Source organism: Tetrao urogallus (assembly GCF_951394365.1).
Source record: "Tetrao urogallus genome assembly, chromosome: 7".
Lineage (NCBI taxonomy): Eukaryota > Metazoa > Chordata > Aves > Galliformes > Phasianidae > Tetrao > Tetrao urogallus.
The window spans coordinates 31,398,251-31,411,919 of record NC_136820.1 but is presented as its reverse complement, the minus strand read 5'-3'; the positions used below and the strand labels follow the sequence as shown (position 1 = coordinate 31,411,919).

Below are 13,669 nucleotides of genomic sequence, written 5' to 3'. Positions count from 1 at the left end.
TCATTATATATATCACAATTTGAAATGTGAAATTTTCCAGATCTTCATTGCTGTAGTGCTCTGAAAGTTTTGTTTTTCTTGGAGATAACACCTTTAAGCATTGTGCTAAGAGAATGATAAGAATATCAGCGCTTTGGGTTTGAGTGAATATCTTTAGCTCTGGACAGTACACTGAGAAGTTTTTATTTCAGTTTGCTGTTATTGGGAAATAACAGCGATCCTACTGTGATGGAACTGGTAGATTATTGCCTTCCTTCTTCAAGGAATTTAGAATCTTGGTCTTTCTACCAATAGTGCAGTAGCCTTCCTGTATTCTCTGTTGCTGGGGGAGAGGAATGGCTTATCTGCACAGTACCTCTTACCCTAACAGAACAACAGAATGCTCAGCTTCCAACAGGAGGTGTAAGTGGAGCTCTTCACACTACTGAAGTGTATTTTTTCTTTTTCTGGAAGTGTGAAAAGAGATAAATTTTTCCTCATTCAACTTGTCTCCCTGGAGAAACCAGAGAGCAAGTGGGCCCTTTGTGCACTGGCTAGCCCGTTAAATTCATTTAAGAGCTTAGCCCAACTACTTCACTGTCCCTAACACTTCGAGACAGTCAGATAGGCAGAGACTATCTTTGGCTAGAACTATCTGTGGTAAATCTGATCACCGCTGTGCCCAAGTAATATTACAAGTGAACCTTCTTCATCTTACCAAACAAAAGATAAAGCTTAACTCCATTTGTGAGCTACAGTACTGGAATCTGGACCTGTCACATTTAGGATACAATCAGGTATTTCTGTTCATCATTCTGCAGGTGAAATCTAAGTAAATTTATGAGGGTGGAAAGCTTTGTCTTGTTAAAAACAAAACATGTAAATGAAACCCCTTGCATAGATCCTAGACCCTGGTTTTCTAGGCCATTTACAGCTATTTCAGTGGGAATTAGTCTCCTGAGTGTTCTGAGTCCAGTTTTGTATGTAGCAGGAAATAACTATAAGAGATTAAACAAATTTAATGAGAAACAGAGAGTGGTTCTCTAAACATTTGGTTGTGACAGAGGATGTATAACGTTAGCAGAAACTGGCTACAATAGGCACAGTCTCCTTTTCTTAGTATCTCCTAATGGACAGAATATTTTTCTAGAATGCAAGCTGAAGAGTTAATATTTAAAAAGTTTAAATATGAGCTTTTTCTTGTTAGTAAGCCTAACTCTGTCTCAGGCAGAGGATAACTGCATGAAATTTAGTGGTGTGGTTTTACAGGAGCAGTGAGACTCATCTTACTTTGTTTTAGTCATCTGAAAGTTATATACCAGAGCTACTGTACTAACAGTGTAAGGACAGGGGCAAGAAAGTGAAGTGTCATCTGAAGAGGATGTTTTATGGAGTTGATTCAGAACACCCTTCTCTACTGACTTGATCTGAATGGTGAAGAAAGGTCACAGCTGTGCTTTGGGACACAGTTGTGTGCAAACACAGAGGCAGTGCCAGGGAGGATGCTGCAATCCCTTTAGCATCATCTTCTCCCTTAACAGAGCCTGCTTGTTATGACTGTATCTCCCTCCAAATAGTAAGCTTGAGACAGAGGTGGATCCCCATCCTCATGGGAATGAGCCTGCCTGTAGTCTCTATGGGTGCTGAGACCCCATGACACACACCTATACAGGTACATCTTTCAGTGCTGCACTGTCCTTGCATACCCTTGCTATCAAACAAGTTTTGGGTTTTGTTTTTTTAATGGGCTGTGAGGATTTTGCATTTTATCTATATCCTCAGGAAACGTTGCTGTTTCCTTCAGATAGTAGCTTACAGGCCTTATAAAGGCCCAGAAAACTCCACTTACAGCAACAGGATTTTTTTCCATATAAAAACCAGCCCCCTGAGAACTGTTGCATCCTTCCATTTATGTCTAAAAAGCTGCCAGAATAACATGACCCCTGCTTCACATGCAAACATATATATTGGGAAGAGAGAGAGAGGGCAAATAGTGTGGTGGGATCTGATTGCCTTCCTCCCACTCACCTCAAAACAGTTGCTTTTTTCAAAGCCCCTTTTAAAATTAATACTTAGTCAGCCATCGCCATAAAAGAAGATAGAACACAATTAGTTTCCTAAAAAGGGCATTCTTTGCTGTTGGTAAGCCTGTAATCTTTTAGTTCCCAAAGTTACTCCAGAAGGAAAGTGATGTACATCTCAGAAAACTGCTGCTGTGAGCACGTTTGAAATCTGCAGATTCAAATTGAGGATTAAGATACAAAGTAGGATGTGGTGGTGCTGAGCCAGGACACAATGACCCCACACTAATGCTTTTGTGCAGAAGGTTGGAGGAGAAGTTGCTCTTTCCACAGCAGCGTCCCAAATGCTTTTGTACATGCACTTAATGCACAGTATTTTCATACGCCAAAGAAGGCAGGATGGTGGTGACATGCAGCGTTCCACAACTGTGTTATAATCCAGGTGAATATAGGCTGGTCTCTGGAAGAACTGTTGTGCTCATTTAAAGCTGAGTACAAACTGTCAGTATGCATTTTCTTCTCATAGACATGCTAATGTCTCCTTATAGATATGTTACTGCAAACCTGGTAAGAATTTGAATCAATTAATGCTCAGATGAAATAATCCATGTTTCTCATTGAAGCTCTGTGGATGAGCCTGTGTATTTTGTTGCCGCAGAAGATCCATCTTGTAGTGAGTGATTCCTTCCTGTTCCACTTAGATTATTTGGCAACAACTGACCCCTTTGCCTCTTGACAGTTGTAATCTCTCACCCTGAAGCCTAAACTCCTATAGCAAATAGCAGCTAAATGATATGCTAAGAGTAGACACGTTTAAGTAAATAAAGCAGACCGAATTTCCCAAGCAGCCAACAAAGATAGAGGCAGACGTTGTGCAAAGGCCAAGAAGAATCACAGACCTTTATTGGATTAACTTCAAAGCCTGACTGTAAATGTAAGCCCTGACTTTTGGATTCAGACTTGCTGATCTAGCAAATAGTGGCCTGATTCATGCGAAAGAGAAACAGTTTTGTTGTGTGTTGTTAGGGCACTATGATGTCCCCATTTGTCTAATTGTGGCATTCCTGACTCATCAGCAGGAGATCCAAGTGGATCCTGACCAGTGTTCTTTGAAGTCCAGTGGATACTTTTTAATGTAATGCCCAGGAGTTTGGAAAATGAATTTCTAAATGGTGAATATGCACCGTATTTCTGATTTAAAGGCACGCTTCCAGGCTCCAAGCACTTCAGACATTTACAGCCTTATGGGCAGTTCATCCTTAGCTGCTGTTTCAGCCTGTATTGAAAATTCCTCACAAGTGATAACAGTATTCTGGGGCTCTTGGGGAAGCAGCAGTGTAAAAAAAACAGAGTCAGCAAGTTTCCCAAGAGGCTTTGAGTTTATTTTCTTTTTGCTGTTGTTAATTGTATTGTTTCACTGTTGGCTTTTGCAGAGACACAGATATTTGAGTTTGGCACCCTTGACTGCATGAGCTTTAATTGGTATTAGAGAAAAAAAATCTGGTTATAATCAGAGAAAGCTCAAAAGCTACAAAAAGATGGCAGCCACTGTGTAAGCTGGTGCTCCTTTAGAAGCCAAAGCATGGTTTGGTATTCTCTGTAAAACACTTGTCTTTACAGTATTCTGAACATGCGCTGCTCCCATTTCTTTTTAGAGGCCTAAATATGGAAGTATAGGCTTCACATAATAAAGGCAATGAGTGCAGCAACACTCATGCTGTTAAGTGTCTGGCCTCAGACTGGAATCCAAAGCCTGGGCTCAGTGTTGAGCATACAGAGAGGCACCTCAGAAAGACAAACTGAGCTGCACTAACCGGCACCTGGAGCTATTGTTGCTGTTAGAGTATATGCTGTAATTACGTGCACTTCCTTAATGAGAAATTTTGTTGAGGTTCTCCATATTTTATTACTGGTGAATTCAGAAGCTCTTCTTAGTGTGGTAGGCATCCTCTTTTCCAGCCAGTGCCTTTCTATCAAGGAGTCAGTGTAACTACACAGATGCAGAAGACGGTGAAGAGTGGCCACGCAAACTGTCTGGTGTTGCACATGTGGTGTTTGTAGAGGGCTGGAAATCAGAGCTAAGGTGAACTGATGGAGGTTGTCTGTCCCTATTGCCATAGGCAGACCATGGCCATATATAGAACTGGATTAGTTTCATTCAGACTGAGGACTAAAAGTCATAAATTTGATGCAGTGACCTTCAGGACCCATACAATAATAACAAAAGGAGGAAGTTGTCAGAGAAATCTGCCTTTATGTCAAACAATTGTTGTTATTTCAGAAAACAAAATAAGTAAAAAAGAAAAGAGTGTGTGGCCAAAAATACCATATTATGCTGGATTTGGTTGTTTATTTGAGGTGAAGGCTAGAAAGAGAGATTTTGGCATTGGGCTAAGCCAGCTGGATGTTCTTTTGGGTGTGGACTGGTTTTGTTTTCATTTATTGTTATTCAAAATAATGTCAGAAAGTTAACAAGAGCAGAACATAAGGATCTTGCTAGATGTGCTAGGGTATACATTAGGTTAAGTTTATGGAAAAATAAACATCATAAACTGATAACCATTAAAATCACTTCAAAGTGATCTGAAATCACAGAAAGTAGCTGCCTCTATTATAATTTAAAATACTCCATTTAAATAATATAGTATGTCATTTAAAGGATACAGTATGTCAAGTATAAAGGATTAAAGATAGAGATGAGAAGGTGTTGATCTTCACAGAATCACAGAATCACCCGGGTTGGAAGGGACCTCAAGGATCATGTAGTTCCAACCCCCCTGCCTAGCAGGGCCACCAAACATACACATTTAGATCAGGTTGCCCAGGACCCCGTCCAACCTGGCCTTGAACACGTCCAAGGACGGGGCATCCACAACCTCCCTGGGCAGCCCGTTCCAGAGCCTAACCACTCTCCTTGTAAAGAATGTCCCCCTAACATCTAACCTAAATCTTCCCTCCTTCAACTTGGATCCATTTCCCCTAGTCCTGCTATTGTCAGCCCTTTTGAAGAGTTTACTCCCCTCCTGGGTGTAGGTTCCCTTCAGGTATTGATAGGCTGCAATGAGGTTGCCCCGCAGCCTTCTCTTCTCCAGGCTGAACAAGCCCAACTCCCTCAGCCTGTCCTCATAGGGGAGGTGCTCCAGCACCCTGATCATCTTAGTTGCCCTCCTCTGGACCCTTTCCAAAATCTCTATGTCTATCTTCAAAGGAGTGTTATCTTTTTCAAAAGCATGGGCTTGCCATCTTAGTACAAATAGGACTTTTTCACCATGCACACAGTAATAGATGCATTCTTTTAAATATGATAGAAGAACAAACAGTTGCATGGCCTCTACTCTCACCATTTATGTAAGCTACTCCTTGTTGGCAGTTGTTAAGGTTTTTGAAGGTGTGGGTCGAAGAAAGCAAACTAATAAATTCCCTAAGCATACATGTAAAAGGTAACACCATATTGCTTACTGTCTCCTCTCTAAAATGTGCCAGACTGCGGTGGACATAGGGGGAAACAAGTATGAATCAGGAGGGCCAATATTGCTGCACTGGCACTGAATTCTGTCTGCAGGAGATAGCAGCTCTGGGGGGGAAATTTGACCGCAACTTGCTGTAGAGACAGTGCCTGCTTTTCAGGTAGAACAGCTTCACTGGGCTGCATCTAACCAGAAAACCATATTTCAGAGAAGCTGAACAGTGCTCCACAGACACAGTGAAACAGGGTCATTCTGGGGAGTATCTCTGGTAGTTGAACGCCTCAAACTTGCAGAAAAGCAATCAGCTGTCAGGCTTCCTCACACTATTACAGGTTCTATTCCTCCTGCTCTCAGTCTAGCTACCCTTCACCCTTTGCATGTCCATCTGCCCTATGACAAAGATGCCTCAGTGTTCCTTAAAGATGTCAGGAGAGCTCAGGCGCTTGCTTGAGCTTCCTGCAGAAACTGCCAGCTTTCTGCCAGAACTGGGAGAACTTTCTTCTGAGTTGTCCAAGTGTTTCCAGCACTCCCTGTGCTATTTCTGTTCATCTCAGTAGTATCTAGGGAGATACTTCATTCAATATTTTTGGAGAATGCTTTCCTTCATTTCTGGCTGCTTCTTGTGTCTCACAACTATTAAAGAAAACAAAGGCTTCAGTTGAAACTGTTTATAAAACAGAAGTGTGTGGAAAGAGAGAAGCGTTAGCAAATGCAGCAGCAGGGATCTGCCACCCAGGCAGCCCAGGGAATGGCTGTGTTCCACCACCTAGCCAGGGTCTGGACAAATAGCTGTGTCAGCCACATGCGCAGGGCAGGCTCAGTTGTTTGGCCACCACGGGAACTTCAGAAGGCTGATGTAGCCAGGGCTGGGCTTCCTCCTGCTGATCATTAAGGCACTGATATCCTCTAAGACGAAATTCCTTCTTTCCTTTTCTCTGAGCCATAATGGAGCCCTCAATTGAATTGCAAACCACAAGTCCTGCTTCTTCCAGTAAGCACTGAATATTTAAATATACACTGTTTAAAAAATTATATGCTAAAATTATATGCTCAATTATATGCATAAAGAAATGCTGTTTCTCTCAAATGACTTGAGAATTATAAACACAACTGCAAGCTGCCTGTCTCCAAGGTGTTGGTACAAGCAAAATCCTATTCCCAGCTGATGCTGACCACAGTCATCATTTTAAAGCTCTTTGCCACAAGCAAAGAATTCTGCGAACACAAGAAAATACTCTTTTATATTCCCCATTCCTATAAAGTAATGGAGATGTGCAGCATTTCCAAGAGCCTAATGATGGGTTGAGAACACTTGATAGAAGTGGGCACAACCCATGGTTGTTAACCCCAGCCAAGCTAAATCACTAAATCACAAAGTATCCTCCTCTGCCTCTGATGTTCTTATTGCTGATATAAGCAGAAAATGAAATAAGCCATGTGTAGTAGGTGAAAGAATTTGTTTTCCTAGGGGTTTTGCCTTTCTCTGTAGGATATTTCAGGAGTTAATTCCTTCTCTGTACCTTAGCCAATCAATCTGTCTGCCTAATATATACTTCTTTAATACGCTAATATTTCCTGCCCTCTCCACTACAGATTATTTTTATAAATCATAGCCAGAATCCTGCTTAATATGAATTGCTTAGAACTGAAAACATGAGGCTTTTTTCAGGCAGAAGGAGTTCTGAATTTGTGAACACAAATAATTGTACATCTACAGAAACACGCTGGGGTTTTGTGGAAGAGTCCAACGCTTGGAATCTCATATAGAAGTTGGAGAATGCCTTGAGTCTGAAAGTGGAAAATAAGGAATGTGGTGAAGAAAACATTATTTTTCTGAAGACCATTTCATAGATTTTAAGCACCATGAAAGTTTACAATAGTTGTTTGTTTTCTAAGCCTAATATTATGTCAGCTTATTTTTTATTTCAAGCATTGATGATAGAAGATATAGTTCCTTCCATTAGGTGCCATCTGTATTAAAGAGCTGATTTTGGCTTCTCCTATGTGGTCTCTTAAGGCAATTTTCTTCCTATTGCTCATTCCTAATATAAGCTCAAAGGAGAGGTTGAATGTTTGGTAATATATGTTCAGCTGCTCTCATAATTTTGAAATAACAAAATTAATGTACAGGCAAATGAATTCCAGAAGATAATAAATATGCTGGCTTACTGTCACTAACAAATGGTCATATATTTGAACGCAAGGTTTTTGTCTAAAAACAAAACAGGAAGGACAAGACAAATACCAGAATTACAGCCCTGGACCTCAGGAGAAAAGGCTTCAGCCTTTTCAGGTATCTGCTTGGAAGAACTGCAAGGGGGATGATCCTGGAGAACTCTTCTCCAGGGGAGTGAGTTGATTCTCAAGCATTATCTCCTTCAAGCTCATGAACAGTCCATCCTAAGTAATCAAGCAAAGGTAGCAGTAGCTCTGTATGGGAGAACAAGGAGTTCCTGGTAAAACTCAGGGGTAAAAAGGACATATGCAAGAAGTGAAAGCAGCCAGTTGACCTGGGGTAGAGGCTGAGTTGGGAATACCAAAGTGCTCTGTGGAAGAGGAGGAGAAAAGAGGAAAAAAAAAAAAAAACTGAAACAAAAACAAACAAACAAACAAAAACCACTGAAACAGGTTGCTTTTAGTTTTTGGAGTTTCCATTCTTGGAGATATTCAAAATCCAGCTAGCATGGCCCTGGGCATCCTGTTCATTGACCCAGCTCTGAGCATGTTCTTGGACTAGATGATCTCCAGAGGTGTCTTCCGACATCGGCAATTCTGGGAAAATTGAGTTTGGGCATGACCATCCACCTTCACCCAAGCCATCTTCCAGATGTAGGTTATTTCTTGTCGTGTTTACAAAGATATCATTCTTATTCAGTGAAGAAAAGAGTAAACCATGGAATCTTTTTGTCTCAATCTTTGTTCCATAAAACAGCTGAAAAGAGAGAAACCTTTCTTAAATGGAAAGGTTTTGAATCTTTTGATGCAACAGGAAATTTCAGAGGAAAACAACACTTAGGAGGGAGGAAAAGATTTTGGATAATCAGGAAGGAGCGAAGTCTTGTCAGTGGAACAGAACTCCTAAATGTGCCAAAAATATAAGGTGGGAGAGAGTTTTGCAGAAGGTGATTTAGGAAATGACAGGGTCATTCCAAATACAGTGAGTATGAATGCAGTCAATTAAAAAAAAAAAAAAAAAACTAGTAAGTGTGATGGTTAGAATGAATTTAATGATTTATAAAGCGATAATGCACTTTACAGTGTGCAGAAAAAATATCACAGGAAATATTAAAAAATGGGAAATACTGCAGGTTTCATTAGTTATTAAATAACAAATCTGACTTGAGAAGATGATAAATGGCTTTCAGTATTTCCACATTAGTCTGCCTTGAAGATGGGAGAAATTTTCTAAGTGCACAAAGATTATAAGGGGCATAAGAGGCAACTGAACTTTGCAAAATGGATAAGGTAGAATTTACACTTGGCTCAGGTTACTGGGGTAATTTAAAATTCATCCCATTACTCAATGTACTCTGTAAGTAGCTGCTGCCAAAACAAGGGATTACTTTACCAACAAGGCTCTGTCTTTCCATAAATCAGTATTGGAATACTGTGTTTAATTCTGATGTTTCATAAAGATTGAGGCAGGTAGCAAGAATGATTAAGTACTTCCAAAATATTCTTATATATGATTAATTTTTTACCTCAAGGAATGTAATGTAAAGGAATATAATGATAATTATGACTCCAAGTCCTTATTTAATTCTCTTCAGAGCAAATTGTAGTACTTATACTGGAAATTTTTATCATTACCCCAACTTTGCATGAGATATGAATGATGAGTTGCATGCAGTGTCACCCAGAACAATCAGCTGCGGAGATGGAATGTGAAACAGGTTCCTTGGCTTCCAGAGGAGCATGGTAACCCATCAGGCATCCTTCCTTGGGATAAAAACAAGAAAGGAGGTAGACACGCTGCAAGATCTTTGCTTTATAACCATGTGGCATCCAGTGAAAATGAAAGACTTCAAAGAGTTCTGGAAGATTAACTTGATAGATGGTATACCTAGCCTTCAAAATCAATTCCAATTAGATACTGATGGTGCCAAGAGCTCGAAAGGATTCCAAGTATTTGTGTGGAAAATATTTGTATTCCCTAGAGTAAATGTTGCAATCAGTAAGATTCTTGTAAGGCACAGGAGCCTTCGTGTGTCAGGTTTTACACTGGTTCCTAACAGTAGAGATTTTTGCACTTAGCTACCATGTTGAGAAGTTTGCACAGGGTGGGAGGTCGTTGTCACGGGCAGTACTGCACTGTGAGGCAAACAGTTGGGTGGAGGCTGTCAGTGCCTGTCTGGCTGGCAGATGAGGAGACAGGACTAATTGAAAGTCTCAGCATGAGCTGTGTGATATAACAACTTTCAATCGTTCTAAACAGCAGAAGATGCTGCCTAATCTAATCTAGCCTAGCCTAGCCTACTCTAATATGTAATCTAATATCTAATAAATGCAAACAAATCTAAATGAAATATACAAAGAACAGACAGCTACAGTTTGTTTAGTCTGAGCATCTTTAGCTACACTGAAGTGCTTAATGAGAGCTGTGTAAAAAAATTTATTAGGCAGCCTGTTAAGCAGTAACAACTAAACGTTGATGTTGCACCTGCATGGTGTAGTAAAAAAGCAAGGTGGGTTGTTCTGGTGTTTTTGAACAGTACTGCAGTAGGAAATCAATCACACTGTAAGTGAAGTGCAAAGATGTTGGTTCCTATTGTTGTTCTGTGATGGGAGTGCAGAGCTGTACCTTTGATGCCAACAAGGAGCCTTTCCAGCCTGGTCTCAATGTGGGCCTGGACATTTTCTCAAGATACTTCTGGTCCTAGATGGCCTTCCTGAGCAGAGGAAAGATTTTAAAACATAGGCACACCATAAATCTCCCTCTGCTTCAAGCTCATCAGTCCTATGTTGCAGGGAGAAATATGAGGAATAACTGCACGTGCTGTTCTGCATGTCTAACCCTTTGTACCCACTTTGAATGTGCATTCTGTATTTCAGCATTATCCTGAAACTTGTGGATGCACACAGGAACCTGGGACCCTTTACTAAAAGAAACTATCTTTGCTTTAGGAAATCAATTCTTATCTGCTTATTTCTCGTCATGCTTTGGGGTTCAGATATGGTTTTTAATAATTTCTTCTATTTATTTAATTTCAGAGGAAAAATGATCCCTATACTCTTTCTTCCAATGTGTCCTTCAAAGTTAAGAACATGCCCTATAAAGTGCAGCCAGCGAAGCTCCCAGAGGGAAGCACAGCAGTAAGTAACTGAAAATGATACCCTTGTGTGAAGCACATTTATTTGGTCATTCTGCTCTCAGCTGCGAAAGTTTTTATAGGTGAAAATATTGAGATCAGTCTTTCCTGTGTTTCTAGTGTAAATTCCTGAAATAATACCTAAAGGAAATATGTTTACTGCTTGCTGTGGAAGTTGCTGGTATGTGATACTGATTCCATTTTAAAATAATTGCCTGCTGCATTCGTGTGTGGACTGTGTTATTGCAATCTGGATGGATTTTTCACCCAGGAGAAAACAACAAAACTGTGAAAGTGACTATCTAATTACCTGGTCTGGAGTAAAACAATTCTGGAGGAAATTTTTTGTGAAAGGTACAAAATGTTCTTTCTCCCACAGTCAGAGATCTCCTTCTAGTCAGCAGTCCCCTTACACAAGCTTACCGGTTGTCTCTGGCAACGTTTATTTATATTAAACTTCCTTGAGACCCTTATTTTCAGAAGGGTCTGCTTGCCATGCTAGGTTTTGCCACCTCACAGAGCATCAGGTACAGGGTATGAAATTACCTGGTAATCCCTACAGACCCTTTAGTTGAATATCAACTAAACTTGCCTTCTTTGCAGAGTGAAATTAGTATGGCTGTGGGTTGTTATATGAACAAAATGAATGCTGGAAGTATACACTTGATTTGTTTCCCATTGTCAATGCACTGAACATGGGGAGCAACTTAAAAGGAGATTATTATTCTGGTGTCTAATATCATGGATAAAATTTAGTCTTTTTTTGCTTTATTGATGGAAGTGAGTAAAATACGAGTGCAAAATTTGATTCTAGTATGAGTCATGTGAAATGTGGAGGCTTATTATTCTCATTTTTATAAAGACTTATTGTTCACAGATCTTTATGTGGTGATCTCAGCTCAAACTTCTCCAGGTTAAATCCTGATACGTACACATCATAATGGCCTGATGAGATATAGCAGAAGGGAACAGGATGTTTTCTCATCTTTAAAACCAGCATAATAGCATAATACACTTTAAAGTTTACACTGAATATATTGTAGAGGATGCAAGCTATAATGTTCAGAGTTGAGCATGCATGGATCTAATGGCTGGTTGATATTTGGGAAGACACAAGTTTAAATCTTTGTCTTATAGGCTCAGTGACAGAACTTCAGCCTCTCACACCGAGAGAGCCATGATTTCATCAGAGAGACTGGAGACTTAATGCTGTATTCACCCAAAAAGTTTCAAAGGCGCCAAGCTGACAGATATATTCAGGGTCTTTTATTTTCTTGAAGCATGTGTTCCGTAACAGAAACACATGTTGTGCAGAGCTCTCTTGATAGTGGTGCCTTCATCTGGACTGAAGTGCTATACCCCAGGTGATAGCCTGCTGTTCTCAGCAAGTGTCAGATGATCTACCAATGATCAGATAAGCATTTTATTCTTTTACTCCAGCAGAATAATGCTTGCTATTTGATGCAGATGATTTACAGCAAAATGCCTGTAATGGCAGCTGTAAAATGTTGAAAAATGATAGTGCTTTTATGTTGTTTCATATCTGGACATGGCAGTTGATTTTTGCCAGCTCTACAGCTCGATGTGTTATATGCACAAGCTCTTTTGATGTTCCACTTCCAAGAAGTTGGGCAATGCTCTATATTTTTGCTTCTTCTGGAAAAGGTCAGCGGCTGTGTTTTAAAAGTTTCCAACTATTTCTTTGGAAGTTCATGGGTTGTTTTCATTCTCAGAAAATGCAAGGTAGGAAACGGAATAAAGATTTTAATATTTTAAAATCAATTATCAACGGTATGTACTTAAGAACCAGCTAACACCTTGTGGTTTATGTAGTTAAGATAATGTATTGTATAAGAACAGAGCACATGTCTTTCATTTAGCTCATACAGTACTGAGTTCCAGTGATACAGGATGATAATGTCTTTAATTTTAATGCAATAAATATTTTGCATGCACATCAGTAATGACATGCACTTATGTATTTGTAGCCCTGAGGCCTTTATTTTCATCACCATGGAATCTTTCACAGTAAAAAAATTAGAGTGAAAATGGCTTTGAACAGAAAATAGCTGGAAACTTAGTGGAGCTTAAATCAAAATTCAGTAGAGTCAATAAAAGTGTTTGTTAATTTTGATAGGCTTGGAATTACAATTCCTTATTGTGCAACTCGTTGGATTTCCTTGCTAGCTGATGTATCAAGACAAAATGTCACTTTTCCTTAGAGACATTATTACAGTAACAAGACTGTAATACTTGATTAATTTCTTGTGGAAGGTGAAATAATACCTTTCATCATACAAAGTACAGAGTTAGAATAAACAGAATTTCAATTTCCATTTTTGTTTCTGATTCTTGAGCCAGTTTTGGAATTTATTAAGATACTATGGTTTACCTCAGATGTTTGGTAGGATCGTCAGAGGGAAAGCCTTTAGTATAAATTGTTTGACCAGTGTCCTACTGTGCACAGAAATTGGCTCCACTCAGGCTTATAACTCTTTTTTTAGCTGTTCTACTCTTATGAGTACTTTCATTTTAAATGTGCTTTTGTGCCCTACAAAGTGTATGTGTACAAATATTTGTAAAGAGTCAACATCAATGTCTATAGCAATTATAATTCCAAGCTCGAAGAAGCTTTTACATTCTGTTTTTGAGCATTTTTTCAGAGCATGCAGGAATGTAATTCTGCTAAAGTTGGATGGGAGCACATAGGAGTGCTAAAGAGTTACTGTTCCTTTGTCTTTAAGCAAAATGACTGAAGATTAAAGAAAGATCAACAACTCCAGTAAAAAATCCTGGTATTAGAGTATTTAATTTACTTACTGTTTCTTTTGCGACTTTTCTGTAGCAGACAAAAATACAGATACAATATTATTTTTAAAGTGCATCTTTCAAA

At 39.5% G+C, this 13,669-nt stretch overlaps 1 protein-coding gene across 1 annotated transcript in view; it reads left to right on the top strand.

The window, feature by feature from the left end:
• The window catches only part of ITGA8 (integrin subunit alpha 8), a gene marked incomplete at both ends in the record, with an annotated part of 98,297 nt that overhangs the window by 79,513 nt on the left and 5,115 nt on the right, over positions 1-13,669 (top strand). The window contains one exon of the mRNA XM_079538392.1: positions 10,679-10,780. Coding sequence (XP_079394518.1) covers positions 10,679-10,780 — 102 coding nt within the window. The remainder of the gene's footprint in view (positions 1-10,678; positions 10,781-13,669) is intronic.